Source organism: Telmatherina bonti (genome assembly GCF_933228915.1).
Source record: "Telmatherina bonti genome assembly, chromosome: 19".
Classification (NCBI taxonomy): domain Eukaryota; kingdom Metazoa; phylum Chordata; class Actinopteri; order Atheriniformes; family Telmatherinidae; genus Telmatherina; species Telmatherina bonti.
Window position 1 is genome coordinate 25,258,209 of NC_136617.1, and position 25,615 is coordinate 25,283,823.

Genomic DNA, 25,615 nt, shown 5'->3' on the forward strand with positions numbered 1-25,615 from the left:
TCCATGTTTCATTAATCCAGGCCTTGGGGAAGCTGCACTTAAGCCACACGCATGCTTTGAAAACTGGATCTCAGCAAAGAGATTGAATGTTAGGAAGGTTGGTTGTTACCCTCGTGCTGCAGATGGTTGATAAATTAGAGGAGACACCATTGTAAAGAGTCCTCGTAAGTTACTGGGTCATAGTGTCCCACCAAAATGGTTTGATTGTGTCATGACATTCTGTCTGTAACTCTGGAACTCTCCTGGAGGCCAAGGACACAGTCATTTGTTTTTTTTATAAGAGTAATGGAGAATACCACCCACCTGGGATGTGATATGTGGAAAATGAAAGCCAGAGCATATGTTCTGTATCACTTTGAAACCTTTCGAATAGTTTATTAGCCCATTTTTGCCAGTAGATGGGAGCTTCAAGATGTTTCTACCTTTGAGTGGAAAAATGCTGCAAAAATACCCAGATAAAATAAAAAAAAAAGCTTACTCCTCTCTCTGCCCTGTCCCACAATTTTATTGTGTTTTTCTTGACTGGTAAATTTCGATGCCACTTTCCTTATATAGAATTGTACTTTTTTTTTTTTTTTTTTTTTTTTTTCATAAATTGTCACGTATGGTATGAGGACCAGCATTAAACAGCTTAAAGGAGTTGATGAAAAAAAAAAAACTTTATATATATATATATATATATATATATATATATATATATATATATATATTTTATGGAAATCAGTCAGCTATCATCCTGTTATCAATGCTATTTTTGTTGGTTTTTCTTCATATTGTGTGAAATAATTATGTATTTAGTTAAACTTACTAAATGACCAATCTTGGGTACCAAGACTCCAAATAAAAAAAATTCTATTGGTTTGGTTTATGTCAACACCATGAAAAGAAATCAGAATATTCAAGGTAGACTGCAAGGTTGTCATAAAAAATTAACTGTGTACTACTAATATTTGCTATTACCTCCAAATTAATGCAGTTAAAAAGCATACAGAGGCACTCTAATAAAAAAGAGAAATTCGTTTATTTTCAATACCACTTAGTTCAATTTGGTGTTGTGGTTAAAATGCAATCGAAAGTTGTGGCATTACGCTACAATCGACAGTAACATGGCTATTGTCAGGGCATGCTAGCAGTTAGCATGCTAGCATGACAATAGCCGAGTGCTTACAAAAGAGTTGGGAACTGAATGAAGTTATTGTTTGCAAGCAAACAAAAAACAAAAATAAATAAATGAAGGATTTCTATTTAGAACCTGCGATAGACCAGTAACTTGTCCAGGGGGTACCCTGCCACTCGCGCAGTGATTGCTGGAACAGGCTCCAGCTCCCCCGCGATCCATAATTGGACATACAGTGAAGAAAAATGAATGATTTCTATTCAGTTTTGTCTTCTTAGCTTTGACCAGCAGGCTGTCATGCTGAAACATACAAAGGAAGCCTTGCAATGACTTTAAACCTAGTCTCTTGCCTCTTTTTTTTTATTGGTATTATGTTTTTGGTAAGATGTCATTTTTGGGGAAAGTTGGGTGAAATGTTTACCATACAAAGTTGTCGAAGAAGTATGTGCAGCACAGCCAGACATGAGCTGTCTCCCAGAGAATACTGGTATTTTACAAAAGCTTGAGCAGCTTTTATTGCGGTTATTGCTGGAGCAAGGCAAACATTTCCCATCATCCTCCTCAAATTGTGGTTTTGCTGAACCACGTGAAAGTCTTGTGAGATGGAGCAGACACATACAGCAAATAAAACTTTAGTGGCTATTGAGTTAGTCTTAAGCGAAACACTAAAACACTATATATAGAGGTGAGATTTGTCAGTTGTGTGTGTGAGTGTGTGTTCTGTGAGTCAAAATTGTGCTCTTGGCGGACCCTCACTGTGTCAGTGATGGTAATAGTTTGCCAGAGCCTTAGGGGATCAGCTCAGCAGGATGGCATACGAGTGTGTGTGTGCACATGTGCACACGCATATCAGCTGGAAAGGGTAGAACAGGCCCCACAGTGCATGTCTCAACAGCCAAGTCATCAACCCTTTTAATCCAGCCCAGCAGGGATGTGTTTGTGTTTTTGACAGTTCTTGTGTGTCTGTGTGTGCATTTGAAGAACTTCATGAGAACTGCTGTCATAAAAGTGTTTCTGTTGTCATTGTGAGGGGAGTCGCATATCAGTCCAAAAACCAAAAAAAAAAAAAAAAAAAAAAAAAAAGCATTTCCAAACAGATGTGGCTCATCTTTTTCAACATGTACAGTACATCACAGTCTCTTTCTTGTCTGATATTCACAATTATATTTGATATTAAGTCAAATCTCTTTGTATCCTCTCTTCTCTCTCCTGCAGGACGAATGTCATAGGATGAACACTGCTGGTGGGGTGTGTCTGTCTGTGCTGTCCTCCCTCCTGGCTGTGGCTGGGGCCCTGGCTGCCGTGTCTGCCCTCGCTCTAGCCCCCCTCTCTTCCCTGGCGGAGGCTGCCCATGGGGCTGCTGATAGCATCCCCAGCAGTGGGGCGGAGGGTACCCCCTCATCCATCTCCTCACCATGCTCCAGCCTTGTAACAGGGGTGCTCTATGGCTCTTTCTCCCTAAGGGAGCTCTTTCCCTCCAGGAGACCTGGTTGTTCCTGGTCCCTCGAAAATCCAGATCCCACCAAGTACTCCCTCTACCTCCGTTTCAACCGTTACCCTGTCATCTGCCGGACACACTCCCCCATGCTCCTTTCTCTTGACCATCATCTGGCCAATCAAAGCTGCCCTCTTCATTTGCAGACAGCCACAGCCAGGGATCAGGAAGTCATTGAGCTCTGTGGCAGCCAACCCAACTCAGAACGACCTTACTCCTTCCTACAGTTTGATAAGAACTTTGTCCAACTGTGTCTAACGAGACATCCAGCTGCTGATGAGCCTCAGGTAACTAAGGAATTGCTTGAGCAGAGGCTCGTAGAGGTGTTACTTATCAACAACGAGAACTCCAGTCAGTTCACCTGCGGCGTACTATGCCGATGGTTCGAGGAGTGTTTGCGCTCAGATCATCATGGCGACCAGGAAGTTTCGGATGGTTGCGGGATGACCCAGACAGGCTGCATTTGTCCAAATCACAACATTATGGCACAACCAGTTCCCTTACTCCCGGAGACACCTCACAGTTTCAGCAATGGTTCATTGGTTCCTGATGACTGCTGCGTCACTGAGCTGCATTCCAACGATGCAATCGCCATAGCACCAAGAGATGTTCGACAAGGTAGGAAATAATTTTCTATCAGATAATGAAACTCTGCTTTATGATTTTTTTTTTTTTTTTTTAGCGTTTTCAAAGCACCACAGCGAAGCAGACATTTCTGCACAGAGAATTATTTATGCATTTCAACACACCGTGCAACAACAGATATACCCAAAAGACAAATGGTAGGCCATAGATTGTTGAGATTCAAAGGAAAAAGTTGATACCATCTATGCAGTTATTTACTTGTGCTCATGATCTTGAGTGACAAACATAGAAAGTTTGTCTTGTTATCCTTGCTTTTTATATCACTTCAGGGAGGTCACAATTCTCTGCATAACACAGAATTTATTATTTGAATTTTGTCTTCTGCGTGTTGGCCTTTAATTAAAAAAAAAAAAAAAGAAAAACACGAAGCAGTTCAAAGGAGGTCTTTTAAACCTTCCATCAAAAGATTTGTAATGCCTGACAGAAATTCTGCCTTTTGATCTATATTTTAGTGATTCCCACATGTGGCCAAGAGGTGTGGCTCTCAGAATATCAGAGTACACACTGCACATTATGGTGTGTGCAATGCAGCCATCTGTTGACAGTATAAAGACAGAATCAGATGCAACACTCAAGCACAAACTGTGCATGGGGTCATACATACATCAATAAATTGAAAATGAAGCAAAGAATCCATTGGCTCACAGTGGGTATGCGTGCACATACACTAATTTGTGTGTGTGTGCCTGAAAGCAATGTAGATAAGTGCTTTATCAAAACAAAAGCGGACAAGCAAGTGCTCTCAAGCTTTCTTAATCGTTTCCCTTCATCACTGCCACCAGGTTATTTATTCTAATGGAATTACATCTGAATAATGTAGAGGTGAGCTGACATATGAAAGGAAATGTTGTTGTTTCGTTTGATTTCAGAGAATGACATAGGCTTATAATTTCTCTTTTCGGTCGGTAAAATGCATGTGGAACCAGAATACTTAAATTGAAAAGACTTGGCTTGCCTTCATCTAAAGAACTCTAGGGAGAATCTTGTCTCACTAACAGAAAGGTTATTGTTATCCAGATTGCAATTGGCAGGGGAGCATATTATCTTCTAACCTTGCGGAGGAAGAGAGGGAGGAGGAAAAGAAGAGGTGTGACATGGGGAATAGTGTCTTTTAGCAATTTCCCTTGGCCTCACAAGACAGATACGCCCACTCTGCCCATTAATCCCAAGATACCAAACCAATATAGCCTGGTGTTTAAAAAATCTTGTTGGGCTTTAACCTTGGTGATGATTATTTGCTTACATGCTGGTTACCAGCTGGAGCCATCCACATATGAAGGGGCATACCACAGTTGAAAGAAGCTTATGCCAGCGACGTGACCAACTGTAAGCGAGTCTTTGGATGTAAAAGACCGCACAAGTCCCCGATGACCTAATTACCCCTGGATTTCAAAAACTACAGTAAATCCAGTATATAACTGTCAGAGCAAGGGATTTTCCTTCTACTCTGCAGCTCTTCTGATTCTTTTTTCTATCCACCATAACATTAACACCAACGATCCAAGTGAGCCAGAGAGTTGACAACTTTCGAACTTTATCATCTTTTTATTTTTATTCAGTCTCAAGTTGGCAATCAGTAGACAAGTTACTGCAGTCCTGAACGTGGTGCTACTTTTGCTTCCTAAATCATTATTCTTACATTTCCTTTCCAGTTGTTCATTAGAGAAAATGGTGTTTGTGTCAGTGGACACTGACAGCAAAGAAACAATTCAGCAAACAATATTTGCCTAAAAAGCTTTATAACATCATTCATTTTAGGTTAATATGAGCACTATTTCACATTGTCATGGCAACACTGAGACTGACATGGATAATCGTGATGCTTTGGGGATAGCTTGGCCATTCACAAGTGAGCACATGCACCTAAACAAGTGTCTAAATGTGAAGAGTTTGAAGTGAGAACAGGCTGTCAACATAGATTAAATGTACACGTGTGATGCATATTTGTGGTAAAGACAAACAGAGATCATTCACTTTGCAAGTTTATGTATACGTTGGGAAAAAAATAATGTTTTACATGGATTTTGCAGGGATGGTTGCCTCTTTATCCCTAATATATATGGAAATGAGAAGCTATTCGCTATTTGTGAGTTTTACAGATATGTGGTTCAAACCTGTTCAGTGTCAAAACAATACATTCAGCATCTTGATGGACAGAGACCAAGGACCTCCCTCGCTGAATGGAAATGTGAAATCAAATGAAAAATACTGCATTAATCTGAGGTCAAATCAGAAAAAGGATTACATTTACAATTTTGCATGACCTTTTTATGAAATATTTGATCATACAGTTTGCAAACTGCACATCAAATTCGAGACCCTATTTAGAAAGTAGCCCTTTAAAAAAATAAATCTGTTCAAGCATTCATTGCTATATTCACACCTTATAGTTAGAAGGATGAACAAACAGGTTTCTGCAAATAAATTACTTCATTAGTGACACATTTTACTGTTACAAAGTAATGACGTGTCTGCAGGTCATTGGTGCAAAGTACAAGTTTGTCAAAGTCCATTTTCTTTATTTAACATAACATTTAAACGGTTATTTTCATAGACCAAATACATGTTTTTAGGATTAAGAGATGACATTGCAGTTCTGGAAAAGATTAGAAATTGTGCATAACCAGTAAATAATCTTTGATAAGAGTTTACAATGTATGACAGATACCGCCTTTACACATAAAAATGCACCCTTCCCCTGCTTCAGTAATTGAAATATTGAAACCATGTTATATATGTTTCTTTATGAGAGACAGTCATGCCCCCCAGACTATGTTTGACAGAAAAACAAAACTGCCACTGTGGATCAGGCTTTTCTTTTCACAATATATTGTCATTTCATCACACATTTCTTTTATAATGTCTCTCTGATGCCATCCCTAAAAAAAATATGTTTTGGCTTTTCTTTTTGTTTTTTTTGGGGTTTTTTTTTTTTTGTTTTTTTTTATGTTCCTCAATCTTCCCAAAGTTTTTCTTTGACCTTAATTCTTAAACATGGCAAAAAGGACTTGCCACTATCATTATTTTGTCTAAGTTTGGTCAAATAATATTTCTGTTTGCTATCAAGTGTAGAAGGTTCATCTTCATCAATGTGTATAAGACAACTGCTTACTCATTCTGCAAAAAAATCTGAAAAGGGCTTGAGGATAATCTGATTATCTGATGTGAAATCATTTCCAAATTGTCTCCATGTAGTTGCCTTTTTATTGCAGCCACAGACTACAGTAAATCACAGTGAAAGCTCAGTGCAAGTACATGAACTGATAATACCAACGGGCCCATAACAAATAGGTTTTTCTTTTCACATCATGACAAATGTATTTTTTCTTAATTCTATCATTTATTCCATATGTGGTACTCTTGTTTTTTTTTTTTGTTTTTTTTTTAACTTTTTATCCACACAGGCACTCATGTGGCCTGCCTAAGGTAGCACTGCTACTGTCACTGTGATGGATGTTGGTTGCCCCACTGTTCAGTTTTTTTTTTATGATGTGATTGAGAGCCACAGGATATAAAGGTTTAAAGCTGTGATCTGACCCAGGATTCAAAGCACCCTCTTTGCTCACTTTGTGTTTCCCATTCCTTTTGTTTTTAATGTTCCAAAGCTGTAAATTTCTCACATTAAGACACTTTGTCTAACTGTGCTCATATTTTTTTTCTCAAGCGAGGTTGAAAAGACAAAAAAGACGTCCCATTGTCTGAGGTATATCTTCATACCGAATGTTAAGCTGACATCATTGTTCTCAATATTTCATTAATCATTGACAGGAAAATTACACCATCCTGTTTGCATTAGCTCATCCATCATGCTGCAGTAGCTTCCATCGTTGCACTTTAATTTAATTACTTGGCTTGTACATCTAAAGTCTGGACTGGAAGTGGAAGCTTCCTACTCTAAGGTTTTTTTTTTTGTTTTTTTTTTTGTTTTTTTTTTAAGTTTACTTTACTGACTAGAAAAGAAACTAGTAATTATTTCTGCTATAAAGTTTGGCAAACCTGAGTGTTATCATTTTGAAGTTAACTTCGATGAACAATTGAGAAGTTGCACTTCTGACTAATCTTAAAGAGGTGATCTTCCTTTGATTGAGTTGCATGTAAATGGAAATAAAGACATTACAAAGCCCAATGTCCATAAGATTAAACGCTAAGCTTCTTACGTACTTTACAAGACCCGAGTAAGTTGTTCTTTTTCCCCAAAGTGGCAAGAATGAGAACAAAGTTTATTCTGGTCTTTTTATTTCATACTTTAAGAAAAAGAAACCTTTTACATTGTGGGGTTCAGTTTTACACAAGGTGCTGTCCATGTCTTTATATGCCTTACATGTGTTGTAAGACACAACTACATAAATGTACTTCCTCACCACCTAAAGCAGCTGTTCCTTAAAATTCATTCTGTTATGTTTAACAGGCATTTCAGTGGAAAAGTGCAAATGGCAACTTTATGCTTCATGCTTTTCCACATATCGACACTACCTTCACCTTTCTTGCATATCAATAGGTTTTGAACACCAGGTGAGAAAACAACTTTGGATAATGCACTGAGAACAAGCTGTGAAAACTCCTGAACCAAGGCCATGAGAACAAAATGACTTAAATTTGTTTTTGCCACCCCCTTAGACAAAAAAGATAAATGAATAAAATCAGTTAATAGACTAACTCTTAATCATTTGGATTTTTATATATATTTTAGCCTTAATTCTCCCTCAGAGAGGAATATGTGCCTAAAAATCAGACTTCAACTACATGATGGCATCACCATTAAATACATTTACATACTGTGTTTCTGTTCAAGCACCTGCACAGTTTACCAATCAACTGTCAGATGAAGTAAGCACAAAATAGGTCTTTTGTGTGTCAATAAAGGTATTAATTTACTGCATATAGGTAGCAACATGCGGTCAAAAAAAAAAAAAAAAAAGTCAATAATGAAGTGGCTGTTGCAGTGTCCACTCCCTCCAGTACATGTGCAACCGTGACACTTTCGGGTCATGGCTGTAATATCCACTACCAGCGTTTACAGAGGCAAGAGAGCAAGGACAGTCAGCCACGTGTTTGATTTGCAGTTCCCTGCCAGCCATTTCTCTTGATGACTGATGCAGACTAGGTTACAGGAAGCCAATCATCAGTGAGAGACTTGATTTAGATCATGGCTTGTTTAAATTTCTACAGCCATCTTATACCTCAGGGTGAAATAAAATCCCAACTCTCAGCTTTTTAAAATAACACTTTATGTGTATACTTTGTGTGAATTGCTCTAATAGTGAGAAAACAATATATGTATGATACTGAAAATATTACACAAAGCTGTCATAAGGTAAACATTCGACAGGAAGCCCTTCTGTCTCTTGTCTAATGTACATTTGAAGCATTCTAGTCCATCATCTTGCTGTCAAAAGGTCTTGAGACAAGAAGCCTACCCCATATGACAGTTCACACCTTTCTGTAGCATGCCAGCTCCACATACATTTAGCACCTGCATTGCCCTCATTGGGAAGTGTCGTTAGCACAGACAGACGGTGTGGATTGTTGTACATTTACACACGTAGAAGGATGACAAAGATGGCGCAGACTTGGAGCTATAAAAAGAGTGAAACGGAGAGTGGACTGGGACTCTGCTCAGACTCTTGGGGCTAGCACTGAGTAGAGTCCAGAAGCCTGTCGGTTGTAACTTACACACACTCACATTACGCACAAACAGTCAGCTCATGTCCTCCTGGAATACTATCAGCTTCTTTGGTAATTAGAGCAGAGAGAATTGTGCGAATTTACTTGTGTGTGTATCTTCAGCAGCACGGGTGAGTGGAGTTTATTTTCACACTGTACTGGTGTATGGTACATTCAGGTGTTTTGATAACCCTTAACTCTACCCAAATGCATGCAGACACAATGAAGAATGCACATGCACACGCATGCCATTGCTTTTGACAAAGAGTAATTGCATGCTGTGGAATACAGTTGCTGTGGAGATTTTTTCTGAAGAGAATGAAGCAAGACTGTGTGTGTGTGTCTGTGTGTGTGTGTGAGACTGCTCAGGGTGACTGTGGCAACAGAATTAGTATTCTATTCTCATCGGCTATGACTCTCTCACTCAGCACTGAACCCCTTTATGCTCCAGAAGAGGCCTCTGCACAAACACACAAACATACACACAAACACACCTTGTCATTTATATCCTTTCCTGGTTTCTCCACAAATCGCTTTGTATCAGAATGGATTGAATTTTACCTCACGAGCCAACTTCCTGTTGATGCCATTACAAATGTCATAAATCAAGGGAAACTGGAAATATAGTGTGTGTCTTCCAATAAACACAGCTTTTTCTCCAGCTGCATTGTGCACTGCCAACATCAAAGGTGGGAATTTTCTTTTTCTTTTTCACACATTGCATTATGTTTGTACAGAAAGAAACCTTGTTTGACACCAGGGTCACTTTATTCATATTTAACATTTAGTTTGTTGGCAGAAGCTTTTATTCAAAGTGTGTTAGGAACACCAATTAGAAGTAAAATATTAGATCAGATGCAGCTAAAATCTAGTTATGATCAAAGTCAGTCACACATGTGCTACTAAGATGTTAGCTACAATACAGCTAGTTCACTTCAGTAAAATTCCATCCACTTAAGAACAATAGTCAGCTTTTTACACTCAGTACATAAAAAAAAACCTTACATTCTGAATGTTCTGGGATGAGAGAATGAAAGTTTTGCACCTTATGAGATACACTGAGGCTGATCTGGTCCTTACTTTTACCTACATTGACCATAATCCATTATCTATGGATAATGAAAAAAAAGCCAGAGATGCCTGGGAATATGACACACATTTGTTTATATGTGACTCAGTGTAGCTCACAAACAAACAAAAACAATGAACGTTTTCATTCAACTGGGCCAAGACATCCAACATCCCAACATTTCAATGGTTTCACAGACTTTTTAGGCTTAATGTTTAGCTGTGTCCATCAGAACCAAAAAGGCTCTTCTGGAGGCGAAGGAAGCAACTTCAAGAAACAAAACTCAGTCAAGTCATTAACAGTGCCCATGTTAGAAATCAATGAAACATGGTAGACATTCTGCCAGGATGCTAGGATTAGCCTTATCTACTCACCTCAACCTGAGTGATGTAGAGAATTTAAAAAAAATAAATAAATAAATAAAAATACTTCATATAGCCTTGCATAATTAAGTCTCCAGTCAAGGCAATTAAAACTGAACAGGTTTTTCTCTCAAAATAGCTCTTTGTTAAGTCAGATGTCATTTCCAATTTTTTCGTAATTCATTTGTCTTAAAAAAGACAAACTGCAATCTGGTTTATACAATCAGGCGTAGATCATTGTGACAAAGTGGGTGAGATTGTAATTGTTCACCACTTGTCCCTAATGTTAACCTTTTCTCATATTTGTTCCTTTAACTTTATTCTGTCATTTCTGTTGCCAGGTAACCATGCTGCACTTACTATCCCGGGTTGTTAGTGTTTGCATTGTGTTGCATTTTTCATTGTGTTATCATTTAACATTATTCTTTGTGTAACTCCACCTTGCAGGGCAGGAGTTGGGAAATGGCCAACCCAGCACTTCCTCATTGCAGGTGTGAGGGACTTCCTAGATTAGGTGATTGGGAGAAACCAAGTGGAGGATTTCCTCTTCTGTAGTTTCTTTAAGTGAGGGTTTATTTGAAATAATGTATTAGAACTTGTATTCCTTTTGTGTATTTTTGTTTGTTTAGGAATTTGCTTTGTTTATTATTGTTGGTGCAGAATAAGGTTGCAAGGGGTTAGTGATATGGGGAAATGGTTTCAGCTAAATCAAATCAGGTGTGTGTCTAATGGGGTATATGAGTAATCAGTTTTGGGAGTTTGCGAGGAGAGAGAGGGAAGGAAAAGATGTGAAACTGGTGACTGATTGCCCTGATCTTTGAACTGTATGATGGACAATTTGTGGAAAATAAATGTTCATCTTTAAGAAAATCCCAGGACTGTTGATTCTGTCTACGTATAATCTTCAACCTTGGACACACTATCTCACAATCATGAAGATTAATTAATTTGGCCCTTAAATATCCTTACATACCATACATTTTAGTTTGTTACATGTATGTGGTCATAAATCAAATGGCTGAGTACTTCTGCTTCGGGTCTCCAGATCAACACCTGTAGCTTTGAAAAATCAAAGTAAAATGTCTTCCATATGAATTGTTTTTTTAGAACCAATCCTGACAACATCCAGGTTGGAGTTCTGAATAATTTGAATGCATTGAAAAGCAAGGACTGTGATGGACTGGAGAGCTGTCAAGTGTGTACCCCGCCTTTTGCCCAAAGACTGCTCGGGTCGGCTCCAACTTCCCCATGACCCTTCATCGGACTCAGCGGTTAGGATAATGAATGAATGAAAAGCAATGAGACAGCAGGCTAGACAGAGAGAAAAAAAAAACAGTAAACGCAAGGCCAAGTGAGGAGCAAAGGCCTGGTGAAATGAGCCCCCTGAGAAAAAATCCCCACACCTCTGGAGATCCTGATTTATTTCTTTTGGAGGTCCTGAAAGTGCATGTTTGTCTTGTTTGTTTCGTTTTGTTTCTTTTCCTAGAAAAGGAACAAAGACAGTGGCATCAACCACATTTTTTTTATAGTAAAACTTTTATTAATTAAAGTCCAAACTCATATAAAATTATAATATATCGAGTCAGTTTAATCTGTTTTCCTCAGTGAAAGCCTTCTGGCTCATTTGCATTTTACTCTGGAAGGTAGCCGGTGACTAAACCATGTTTGCTGGAAAGAATAGCTCATTTGAACATTTCAACCAATTTGTTTAAAAAGCAACTTATTTATGAAAAGCATTTGGATAAAAGGAACTCTTAAATTGTCTGAAATATACGGAGCTACTGGGAACGAAAGAGCAACATTTAAGAAATTACACAATACGTGAAAACTGAAGCATGTACTCACAAATATGTTTAGAGGCTATTCAAAGGTCAGGAAAAGGATTTATGCTAAACAAGGCTGGGATGTTGGTGTGTGAGGGGACAGAACGAGGGCTAGCGTTGGCACTGAATTAGGTCCATCAGTCTGTCTGCATCTAATCAAAGTTGTATGATAAGAGGCGAACGGCAGTGTAGGCAGAGTAGAAGGATATTTTCGAGGGAGAGCTGAAGTCTAGAATGACATGTGAGGAGATGAAGCGAGGGAGATGTGGTTAAGGCACCAGTAGTGGGCTAAATTAGCTAACCTCACGAGACCTCCACATCCACACCCGCCATTTGAGATTACATGCATTTGGATATGTGTGTGGGTAAAGGGAGCGGACGAAAGTGTATATACTGTGTGCTTGCTAGGGTGACAAAAAAAAACCTCAGAGCTACAATGTGTCTCCGAAGGCTTATGCAGCTCTGGAGCAATCATAGAGCAATTCAGTGATAATGGTATACAGAGATATATTACCGCACACACATGTATACGCACAGAAAAACGCTCTATTCCTGTATACTTTAGCCCAGTGACTCCCAGTTAGGCTCAAGTGACTTCATTTGATCGATTAACAGCTGAAAAAAAACAGACATCCCATGGTGCACCTGTGCCAGCGGTGTTGTGACACAATCGCCGGAGGCCTGCATTTTTAATGCAGATGTGTTAGCATGTGCATCTGTTTGAAGTTTCAGTTGCGTGACGATTTGAAAACACTCCGGCGTCAACCTCAAACCACGCAAATCTCTGTCAGATTTGACATTTCGAGTGAAAGTCTGCCTATGTGGATTTCTATTTCTTGTTTATAGTTATGTTTTTGTTCACTGATTGTCAAACACAAACTTTTGCATTGTTGTGGCGAAAAATGACACGGCTCCAACAAGGCAGTGACATGCAGTCGTGAGCACAGCATTTGATTTAAGCAATGTGTGGTGACTGAGCATTGGTTCACCTGTATGAAAAGATTCTTTTATTTCACTGCTTTGCACAGACAGCTGTGAATGAATGTTACTCCTAACTGCTAGAAAAACGGAAAACTTCCAGTCAAAAGCAGGCTAAATTTATGGACTCTTAGCTTTTGAATAATTTAACCAATCAAAGTAGATTCCTTTTTATGCTGGTTAGCATGAAAAAACATCAAACAGGCTAAGAAAGATGATGCCGTGTAAATCAGTAGCGTGTTCTGGCTTTGCACATTGGAGCAAATTGGAGCATGTGAACATGAATTCCCCTCCCAGTGACCCTGCAACTCAATGCTATACTATGATAAACAGCAAGAATGTTTACAAGAAAAATACAGCCTCTAGCTGTGTGGCTACCCTCACTGACAAACATGCCCGGTGGAAATTTCTGTGAGCAAACACAATAAATTCAGCGTCTTCAACTGAATGCTTTGCCTGTAACCTTGAGGTCTAACAAAAAGCAATAAACGCATTGTTCTTTCTCATAAGGCATTTTTTATTCAAGCTTTGTTTTTCCACATCCTATAGCTACTTCACTAACCAGATATCATCATCTCATCTTGCCTTTGGTAATACCAATGTTTTGTTGATAAAAACAGTAAGGTCCATAAATATTTGGACACTGACACAAGTTTTTGTTATTTTAGCTGCTAGCTAAAACATTAAGAGTTTTAGCTAACAGAATGCACACATTGGCTTGTCTTATAGCTCTTTTAGGGGTTGGTGTAATGAAACACTTTTATTTATCTTGCAGGATCGTAGGAAGTCGGCAAATAATGAACACACGCAAACTCTTTGCCCCAATGATTAAATCAGCGTTTTATTAATCAGGCAGCACAAGAGCAAGCAATACATCATTGGTTAAAGCACTTGCAGTTTCCAGCTCTTACTGTAACGCGATCGGTTGGGAAGCCCCAGACTTCGGTGGAGTCTGCTGCGGGTCTATCTGATCAGGACGCCCAGCTGGTTTTGGCACTCTCTACCGGGGTTGTGGGCTCCCCAACCGATCGCGTTACGGTAAGAGCTGGAAACTGCAAGTGCTTTAACCAATGACTTGAATGGTATGCAAGTTTTATAGAAGGGATGGCTTTGGTTGCATGTGCTATAGTTACAATCAATCATGCGCGGGAAGTGCAATGCTGTGACCCATGTGTTGAACGGCCAGCCACCTGAGTCCGCAGCAATTGCTCTTTATATGTTTCTGCTTCTCAGCGTTCACATCAGCAAAGCATGCACATCATGCTTATGTGACCCTAAACGTGCAAGCTGGATGTAACTTGCCGAGCCATGGAGGAGATTTACCGCAGCAATATAATTATCCCTCGGTACAGTGCAGTGATTTACTGTGCGTGGAACCTGTCACCTATGAGGTGGAATGATACAAAAGTGTCACTGCAGTTGACAACCAGCGGTTATCTAATGCCCTTCTGAATGTGCTATAGGCGCAGCTTCCATCCATTTCCAGAAGTGAGCTGATGGTTTTGTCACTTGGAGAGACATACTGAGACAGACAGATGCAGGTTTTTGATAACAAGCAGCAAGGGGGTGTGACAGATTGCCTGCCACTATGGAAATTAATTTTTCCGATCACAGTATGAAGATAAGATACATTTCAATTCTACTGCACGGTGTGTTTCACTGCATTTATGCAGCCCTGCTTGATGCATGATCGAGCCATGACTTACACCTACACCTCCTCTGTGCCTTTACAATGTCCTTCATGATGAGTGCCACAAGGACACTCTTCCCACTGAAATGTCTCCTCTGGGGACCTCATTTGTGTTCATCTGGCTTGACGTGAGGAGAATCTGTTTGTCAGAGACAGCCTTACATGATAGACAAGGTTATTTATCCTAATACAACAAGAGGAGATTCCCTAAACTGCTCTTATATAAATATTGGCGTGCTTTGTCAAGTATGAAAACATTATAGACCATTTCCCAAGAAGAGAAAGTTTGGTTGCTGATTAATTTCCAAGTGACAGTTTAAGTAGAAATGTCAAATGAGATATTTTCTAACTTGAAATTCTTCAGTTTTTGTCATGATCATGTGAAATCTCCCCACCAATGTTTTCAGTTATGTTAAATGTCAAATCTACCCACCAATGTTTTCAGTTAGGTTAAAGTACACTAAACTTTTAAAGAACTGTGGCATCAGGATTTACCTTCATTTCATTTCAAACAGAATACCGAACCTCTTGTTAGCTCAAATTTTGAATTGAACAAATTACATGTGTGTTAATGCTGAGTATGTAAAAAGCTTATACTGCAAACTATTAAAAAAAACTATCATAAAACTATCAATAAAACCTCTCATACAGGTATCAGTTCTACACTATAATTTAGAGAATTTGGTTAAATGGAAACATCTTACAGAAATCTGGCTACAGATGAAAAATGATACATCACCAATTTTTGTTTACCATTTTAAGAGACGTTTCTTTTATTCGTGCTGTTGTCTGTGAAATTCTGAACTGGTAGATCGCCGTTTTCCGTTGATTGTACCATACTGAGCACACATCTGCACTAACTGCATTGCTTTTTACACTGCTCATATAAACAATATTTGAGCTGCACTCTATTTGAAAACCTCATGCTTGTTGACTTCCTCTGCAGTTTAGCCAGTGGATTCAGACGTAGAGGGTTTTATAGTCAGAGCCAGATAAACGGCGGAATGGGGATAACCAGGACATTATTCATGTGCATGATCTCCCCAAAGAGGAATAAATCTACATAAACAAATCAAAATGAGATATGAGTTGCTGTCACAGCAACAATCACGCAAAGCTCATATTTAGACTACAAGCTTAACACTTAGCAATTTATTGGCAATTATCGACTCTTTTTTTCCTGTTCTTTTAACTCCACTGGAATAGGTTATTTTTTTTAAATACTGCTTTTACTCTAATTGTGTGTACCCTCATCCTATGTAAACATAATTGGACTGGGTGGGAGGCAGCTTAATGCTGTTCTTAGACCATTTAGAAAACTTGGATTAGGAGTTTTAACTCATCGGCTGCCAGCCATTGCTATAGCAGAGAGTCCTGTTCTGCTGGCGTTTCGGAGCATTTTGGCTCAATTTTCAGGATCGCATAATGTTGCAGATTTGGAGGCCCGATTTCGCTTGGTGCGTGCTTCGGGGCATGTTTGGAGTGCTCACTTGGAGTGCATTCACAATGTATTGGGTTCATGTTAAGAGAGCGCATTTTGGGGATATTTTCACACACACAACTGACTGGGCGTGTCAAATCTGTTGCTGTATTTTGGCAATGATCGCTCAGATTCAGAAGATGTCAAGTTAGTCACTAAATACCTTTTTTTTTTTTTTTTTCTCAATTTAACACGGCTATTTTACAGTGCAAGAAAAGGTTGTCATGTTAAGCAAGGAGGCTGTGTTGTCCGTTCCAACAAACCCAGAAAGAGTTAACAATATGACAAACTATCACTCCAAATTCCCTCTCCCACCCCAAGTTTTAGGATTTTCACATGTAAAAGCAGTTTTCACTTGTACTTTACTGAAAGTAAAAGACCACAATGGCACCAACAGCAACCATATGAAACCTTGCTTTGTGGATATTTTTCACATGGTGGAAAAGCAGGAACTCTTTTCACATCGCTCTTGACCTTAGTCTATAAGCAGGTCCACCTCCATTTGCACTCAGCACTGAATCAAGCTGTGGTACATAAACAGCTTTTTCCTCCTTAAGCTCTCTTGTACTCAAAAATTATGTTTCAAATATTATTGTCTGGGCCAGGGCCCTGTCAGAGTGGGTACTGCAAAATCAATAAACCAGATACAGACCTGTGTTTTTGTTTCCCTCTTATTTCACAACAATACTGTGAATTAAAATCAGATAATAATGGGGAAACAGTGCAGACAGCAGCCCCTAAACTAAATGACAGTGTAGGCTTATGGTACCATATGGACAGGACATCTTGAAAAAGGTGATGCTAAAGCAGGTGTTCTCATTTCAGTCTTACGGGGTCTGCGATCCAGCACGTTTTCCATGTTTTCCTGCTTCAACACACTGAATCAAATTAAATGGAACAGCCATCAGGTTCTGCACCATGACTATTTAATTTGATTCAGCTGTGAGCTGGATTGCGGACCTTGTAGGACTGAATTGAGTGTCCCTGTGTTAAAGAAACAGATCATGACACACTTCACAACATTAAGTTAAACAGCACACTATACTATTAATGGAAAACAAGACTTTTTCTCCAAGCTGCTGCTGATGTCCATAAATAAAACTTTTTAGTAAAGGTTGCTGCTATCAATGGGGGGAAAAAGTTTATGCTGATATTGCGATTGTGATTGGCCGAATGAAGGCTGACATATTCCATTATAGATGTTTCCTTGTAAAGAATGTTGGATTTTTTTTTTTTAATCCTTAAACAAAAATGGCTGAGACCAGCAGTATTACCATCATCTGTATATTAGAATAAACACAAGTTACAGGCAAATGCATTCAGTTAAATGTAGATTACGACATCATTTGTCCTGGTGTTTATCCATACTTTTGCTGCCAAATAGTATAAATTGTGGCTTGAAATCACTAAGTTTAATAAATATTTAACTACAAAATGTTTCAATTTATTAGATTTTTTTTTTTTTTCAGTCTCTTGACTCTGGAGTGTGAGCGTTGCCCCATTATGCGATGAAGGAAAATCAATCATGTTATGACTCAGTGTGGACTGTTTTTAGCATCTTTTCTGTATTTTTATTTTAGTCTCAATTCCATATAAACAGGCTTTATATTTGGTCGTAGGCACATCCAAAAATTTGCAACTTTATTCTTGATAATCTGATGGGGATGGTGATGGTGCTGCATTGTTGGACAAACAGATATAAGCTACAAGTAGACACACATTTAGAGATTTTTTGAACACTAGCAGATAAGCATGCTAAAAAGTAGTATGGAAACAATCCAAGCAGAAATACCAAATCTAACTTGCCCTGTGCTATTCTGCTGTTACTGTGTTCGTATTTCATCATTACAGAAGCTGAGAGAGGCCATGTGGGGAAGGCCATTTCATCATCTTTAAAGAAAAAAGCTCTTTTTTCACACGATAAGTAACACTAGGTGGTTATCTTGATAAAAATAATAATTTATAAAAAAAAGCTAATTTCATGAGAAAGATTATCTCATTATCATGTAAAAACAAGCTTTTTGATCTCAGGATAACATTAATGAACTTTTTTGATAACGGGAAATAAAAGAAAAATTGCTGGCATGGCCACTGTCAGCTTCCATACATAACCAATTTAGGCATAATTACTTTTAAGATCAAGACCATTAAAAAGTAATAAATTACCTTTTTGGCATTACTTGCTGAATAAGAAACTCCTTAGATTAATTTTCTTTTACCAAAGTAAAAAACACTGTTGACATTTCCTGTGTGCTGTAGTTGAAAGGGTAGCTAATGAAACCAGTGATGGCATGAAATCTAAAGCTGTGCAGCCTGGAAACAGAAATATTAAATGCAATAGCCACATTGTCATGACAAAGTTTTAAAATAAATTTAAAATAAAGCCTTTGGGGATTAATGTATATGGCTTAACCAGTTACACAGATGGCTTATCTTAGCTAGGCTTGCAGGTTTTTTTTGTTTTTTTTTCCCTTTTTTCCACATCTTAAGGAGAGTTCTTTACTGCTGACAGACCCAATATCATCATGCAGGCAACATAGGCATTTCACCACGTTAGCTTTTGTTTTCATACGTGGCATAACCAAGAATATCCGCGACCCAATATATGTTCTGTCAACTTGATGGCCGCTAACTACATCCTGATTTAACAGAAATACATAAAATAACCTGCCAGGACCACAGAAATCAGTACAATATGAAGTCAATGGTGGAGCTTTATGGGGAGAAAAATGGTTTACAATATATTTATCTTAATTTTTCTAAATTAACTGGTCAGGCTGGTTCACATGATTTCTCATGTAAAATAATACTAAAATATTTGTTTATATCCTACAAGGTTGTAACATGGAAGACTTAATAATAAATACAATTTTTGCTCTGATTCAGATTAACATCAACACACTGATTTACTTTTGTCAGCTGAGGAGAAGGGAGATAAAGAACCAGACGAGGGACCAGTGCAGAATATTCAGCAGGGCAAGGGAAGGAAAATATGCCAAACAACCAGGATGGGTTTAAAGTAGAATTACTGTATGCCTGATCAAGAAAATATTCAGTTTGGATTTAAAATCGGAATAAACTAGCCACATACAATGTTCATTAGCATTCAGAATTAGGTATCCACAATGTCATTTTTATTCTTTTTAAAGAAAATTAGAATTTTATTCTGAACTGAAGGGAAATTAAAACTCTTGTAAAAGTGATCTTTGTCACCCTATGAGTTTTACATCTTTACACACACATTCACACACACACACACACACACACACACACACACACAAATTAGAAAAAAGAAAAAAAAAGTGTAAAATAACTGTAATAGAAGTCCAGTCCAACACTCAGTAAAACACTATATTGCAAAAAACCCACATAACCATGTGCATGCTATACATAAATCATACACTGACTCAAGCTAAAAGACACACGTGTTTATGAACACCCACAACTTTGTAACAGAGAGGGAGGCAGTGTCAATAGTAAGCTGTAAAGGTGTATCTTTATTTGTTCATATAATGAACAGACCAGCATGCCACCAACATCTCCAGTAACAGTAATAACCCAACATAACCTATCCCTAAACATCCCCCAACAAATGTGTGTCACGCGGACCACTGAGTGACAGCCGCTATGCCCTTTGCTAAGTCAGAGTTATTCTTTAAAACAAGTCTGACTAACTCATCTCCCCTTCTCTCCCTGCCTCTTGCTCTCTTTTTGTCAGTACACATTAGTATCACCAGCCGGTGTGTGGTAATTAAATAGATCCCGGGCAGAGAGACCCTATTTAGAAATCATTACAACACAAGGAAATTTTGCCCCACAAGTTTAGCAAAATCACCTGGGAAATTGTACCTGCGTGTCTGTCTGCATTTGTCTGTGTGTTAAGTGTGTCTGTGTGTTCTGTCCTTTTCACCATCCATCACTCTGTTCCTCTCATCCATGGCTGTTTGCTTCCAAGATAACGCCGTCTCAGACAGACTCCAGCAGGGCTGTGAAAACTCCCCTCCCTCCCTCTATCCCTTCCTGCATGCCGAGTGGAGATGGTATCATCTGCATGGGAGAGTAATGGAGCAGCAGGGAAACACCATGGTCAACAACATCTTTGGTGTGTGTTTGTGTGTTTTTGAGGATACTGGAGGAATGGACGTGGCATTTAAAGTAGTGGTCAGCTGTGCTTTCACACCTTCCTTGTCCTTGACTGGATGCTGTGTGTGCATATATGTGTGTGGGTTTGTGTGTGTCCATGCAATGTTTAGGATTAATGGATTAGTGATCTCCCACAGGCAAAGATTCTTATTCCCGGATCAGTTTCCTACTGTTCCTAATATCTACTCTTATTGATGTTATCATTTTTTTTTTTTTTTGTGAGCCTTGCTATATCAGAGCCCTGCGTGTAAAGAATAATACTGTAGACTGTTATGTAGTGCAGCCAAAAGTTTTAAGGTCTTCTAAAGTTCTCAAGTTAAAAAGTTTTCCGCATTTAAGCATGGGGGCTTGGTAAAGACGACTTACTGAAGTCCAAACTCATGGGGAAGGGTAAGAAAACATTTAAGTAACCGAACGTAGTGTGGGTGTCGGTCAAAGCTTGTCAGATACCATTGTTCTACTTGGATTTTCACACAACTAAGTCAAGAGTTTACAAAGACTGTACCTTAGATACAATGTGTTTACAACGATGGACAGCAGAGAACCCATCTCTGAGTGCACAACATGTTGACCCTTGAAACAGATGGGCTACAGCAGCAGACCACACCTAGTCCCACTCCTGTCAGCTAAGAACAGGAAACAATTCACACATGTTCACCAAAATTGGACGATAAGATTGGAAAAACCTTGCCGGGCTTGATGAGTCTCTATATCAGACTGTCACCCACAGATGATGGGGTCATTTGGTGTAAACAACATGAAAGCACATCCATCATGACTTGTATTAACAGCTGCTGGGTGGTGTAAACATAGGGGGGGTAGTTTTTTGCAACATTTAGGTGCCTTTGTACTCAATGGGCATTGTTTAATGAGAATTGTCACAGCCATATATTGTTACTGGCCATGTCTATCTCTTTATTACCACAGCGAACCCACCTCCTTCACACAGGATAATGAACCATATCTCAGACTTCCAAACATGTCAAGCTGTTTTTTTGAGCATGACAGTGATTTTACAGTACTCCACTGGCCCAGTTACCACATCTCACACCAATAGAACATCTTTGGGATGTGGTGGTATGAAAGATTCTCATCATGGATCTGCAGCAGCTTTGTAATACCATCATGTCAACATGAAGCAAAATCAGAAAAAGGTTTCCAACACCTTGTTAGATTAAAGCAGTTCTGAAGATAAAAGAAGGTCCAAAAATATACAAGACGTTCCTTATAGACTGAACTGTGAGTGTATATATAATACAATAAACCAAAATAACACACTTAATATTTATTGCAATGACAAACCAAAGACAGAGTTTGGAGCTTTGAAAGGTTTTGTGAATTAGCAAAGATAAATGGCACAAATATCCCATTTACACCAGTTTTCAGATTGGCTGGCATGGGCTTAGGTGGTGGAGTGCTTGTCTCTTGACCTTATGGTCTGTAGTTTGAGTCCTGTTCCCCTATGCTGCTGCTGCCCTGAGAGGGACACAATTATTCTCAGCGGGCCGGTCCAAAGCCCAAATAAATGCAAAGGGTTGTGTCAGGAAGGGTATCTGGTGAGAAACATGAGCCAAAAAGTTAAACTGTGCAATGATTCACTGGGGTGACCCCTTCAGAGAGACAAGCTGAAAGGACAACAACAACACACATCTTCAGATCCTTTGGGATGGTAGAGAGTGTTTAGTTCAGGGCCATCCAACTTCAATCAGTAGTTATTATAAATCATTTTACTAAATAAGTGAAGTGCAGCTATGCTACCCATTTTGGAAAGAGTGTCTAGATCTTGATGTTGGCAGTTTTTGTCTGACAGAATATCAAGCCATGGCTGCCTGGAGACCTGCAAGACTAATTTGTGTCGAGGCATAGATTTAGAATCAGATACAAGGAAATGCTTGGAAGTGGAGCATAAAAGAGGTGTGAGACCAGTGTTTTTTGTGTTTATCTTATTTTTTGTGTTAAGATGGATGTGACTGTAGCTTGGTGAAGCACTGTTGTCCGAGCCAAAATGTCTTTTCAGGTACACTAAAGTTTATCTTGTCCTCATTGTCTGTGTGAACAAACAATTTACAGGGTTCTTTTTGAGATGTGGTCACAATCAATTTGTTATAGCTAAAGAGGACAACAAATTAATAGGCGAGGATTACCAACAGGAAACAAGGTATCGAGTCGGACTTCATTACTACAATCCTAACTGCAAACAAACAACTGCAGCATCACGCTGTGGGGATGTGTTGCTATCACACTGGGAATCCAGGGTGGAAACATTTTCAAAAGATTTGATGAGGACAATAAATGAATAGAATGCATTTTAGATGAGATTACGTTTGATGTAATTTTATGCAATGTTGATTTAAAAAAAAAAAAAGTAAAGATAGCAAGATGAAAGACAACGAAAAAATAATCGTAAGTCACAGATTTTGCTACAAATTACAGAGCTTTCTATTAAAGATGTTGTATTGATTCAGTGGTTTTTCTGGGTCCTTTTGCACTTCAAATAATATGTAAATACTTAATTGTCTGAGCAACCTTGAATAATGATCCCATTAGCCTTTTTAAGAAATAATTGTTAGTGGACCATTATGTGTTTTCTTGCTTTTTTTTTTTGAGGATACAGTAATTTGCATTTCTAATGTGATGTTTGGGACGTGCACTTAATCACCAATGATTCTGCCTAATGTTTCAGTAAGCTAACATGAATGCATACATGCTAATGAAGAGTTTCCATCAAACAAATAACCTGAAATATTCAGAAAGAAAAGTAAAAATTTACAGAGGTCACAAACACTCACTGCTCATAATCTTTCCAGGCACTGAGTTGGAAGAAATGCATCTGATGCATGAAGCCATTTATAAACAAATAATGGGTTAAATAGGAGGATAGGGAGGGAAAAAAATCACCTTGCATTTTTGTTCTGCAGGGGACATAAAGCGAGGCACGCTTTCCTGGTCTTGCAGGAAATAAATGCGTTTGGGATTTATCGACACACTGGCTGTTATAAGCCTACTGTCACAGTCCAGCGGTTCCCCATGGCGGATTTAAGACTCAGGGATGAAGAAACACTCATAGTCTCCATCTCCGTCTCGTTTTCCTTTTCTTTTTCAGTCTGCTGCAAGTATGCTTACGCCACTGCAGCCAGTTCTCACTCAAACATGATCAAGTGAAACCGGATGGAAATTTGTAACAAAAAAAATTGATGTCCAAGTTTTTCTTTTCCTTTTTTTTTTCTTTTAGAGGAAGAAACATACATTCATGCTTTCACCCTCAGGCATCCTGATCTATAATTTGTGTTAATGGCACTACTCCTGGCACAGAACCACAGCTCTTCCTCCGTCTGTCACTTGTGCACAGCTGCCTCAGAATTTTATTTTGTTTTTATGATGGTAAAATATTCACAGAAAAAAAAAAAAAAAAAAAAAAAAAGCTGTGAAAGCTGTCTGTATAATCCCCCCATAAAATGATATCTAAATCCATCACATGCATGTGTTCCCACACAAGCATGCACCCGTGCAATGAGAGCTGACACCCTCAAGGGCACTGTGAAATGAATGACAGGAGCACCTGCAGGTGTTTGTCCTGGGTGCTCAGACACCAACAGATATGCAAGCATAGACTCCCATGGCATGTTCGTACTCACACACACAACCCGCGCACACACGCAGAGCTACCGGACTAATGCTGCGGTTTGGGAGTTAGTATTGATCGCCACTCGTCAGCATGTCCTCTATAACAAGCAGTGTCCCCAAAAGGACTGCAGCAAGCCTGTCAGGAAGAAGCGAGAGAGATTGCATAGGACAGGTGAAATCTACTGTTCGGAGTGACCAGGAATCATCCAGAAAAGACTTCTCTGGACAGTTACATCTGGAGGTGGCTGCATTGCCTGATTCCTTCAAGTTTTGTTTTGTTTTTTTTTTTCAATTGTTTTAATCTTTTCGGTGTCCTCTGTGAAGACCACATGAAGATGAGGAGCAAGGGCAGAGTGGTTGGGGCCGAAGCGCGGGTCTGATGGTAATGATGAAGCATCTCGCCACCCGACTAACGAGAGCCCAGATCTGCCCCGAGTCTGCCTGCTATGCAAATTTCCTTCACACCAGCAATGAATCAAAGGCGTTGCAAACCAATGTTTCTTTTCGCAGCACTTTAGCAAAGCCATCATTCAAAAAGGACACGCCAAAGGCACCCGTGCATACACACAGACTGGGTGCACACAAACTTCACCCCGCTCACAACCACTTTTGACTTGATCTTGCTATAAAAAGTCTTAAAAAAAGAAAAAGAAATCATGCTAAAAAAAAAACCCTTTCTGTACTTGTTTTAGCCAATTGAATCCAGAAATATGTATGTGGGTTCATGCTTTTTCTCTTAGTATGACACTTCAGAGGACAATGGCCTCAAACACTGAGTCAACAATAACAAGGCTCCGGAGACAAATTCCTCTAAGTTGATGTTCACACACAGCAACATAAGACAGATCTCTTCTCTCCCTCGACATCTTCGACCTCGTGGCATCCCCGGTGTTCCCTCAGCATGGATTTTTAATGCCCAACAAATAAATTGATTCTTTGTTGCCAAGATGAAAAGTGGGAGGGGTCACAGAGTCAAGGCTTTAATTGATGGATTGAGCCATAAGTGCACACACAGACGAAAATGTTTTCACGGCAGCGGATGTCCTTCGCTCTTACATCCCTTCATGTGCCTCTCTGTCTCTGTCTTGGTTCTCTCATTATCTTCTGGCTCTGTCAAGCTTGTAGGTTTGCCTCTGGGGGCCGAACTGGCAGAAGTAACAGTATTACAGTAATTTGCTCAAATGGAAGGTTAGAAAGGCTCACCTCTCGTTTCAAAATGTGCCAATCGAGCGAAAAAAGCATGACTTTGACATCCCAGCTAGTTATGCAACACCTGTAGATAGCATTTGCCTGTTGTTTTGACTAAATTTCTGTCTTAATTGGATGTTTGCAGAACAAAATTGCAGCCATTTACGCATGCAGACAAGGAGATGTGGAACACACTGTCCAATGTTTCCCCAAAGGCGTGTGTTTGTGAACTTGTAAAGTACAGATCATAAGCAGAGTATCTATGTGCTCCCGTGTCAAAGTGGTGTGGACACACTAACAGATGTGGAAGGCTTTTAAGCCTTTGTCAGATTAATAG

The 25,615-nt window shown here is 39.1% G+C and overlaps 1 protein-coding gene across 1 annotated transcript in view; it reads left to right on the forward strand.

The window, feature by feature from the left end:
• Positions 1-2,347: 2,347 nt before the first annotated feature.
• adgrb2 (adhesion G protein-coupled receptor B2) overlaps positions 2,348-25,615 on the forward strand; it is a gene marked incomplete at both ends in the record, with an annotated part of 173,106 nt that continues 149,838 nt past the window's right edge. Inside the window, one exon of the mRNA XM_079258835.1 lies at positions 2,348-3,230. Within this exon, the coding sequence (XP_079114961.1) occupies positions 2,348-3,230 (883 nt within the window). The remainder of the gene's footprint in view (positions 3,231-25,615) is intronic.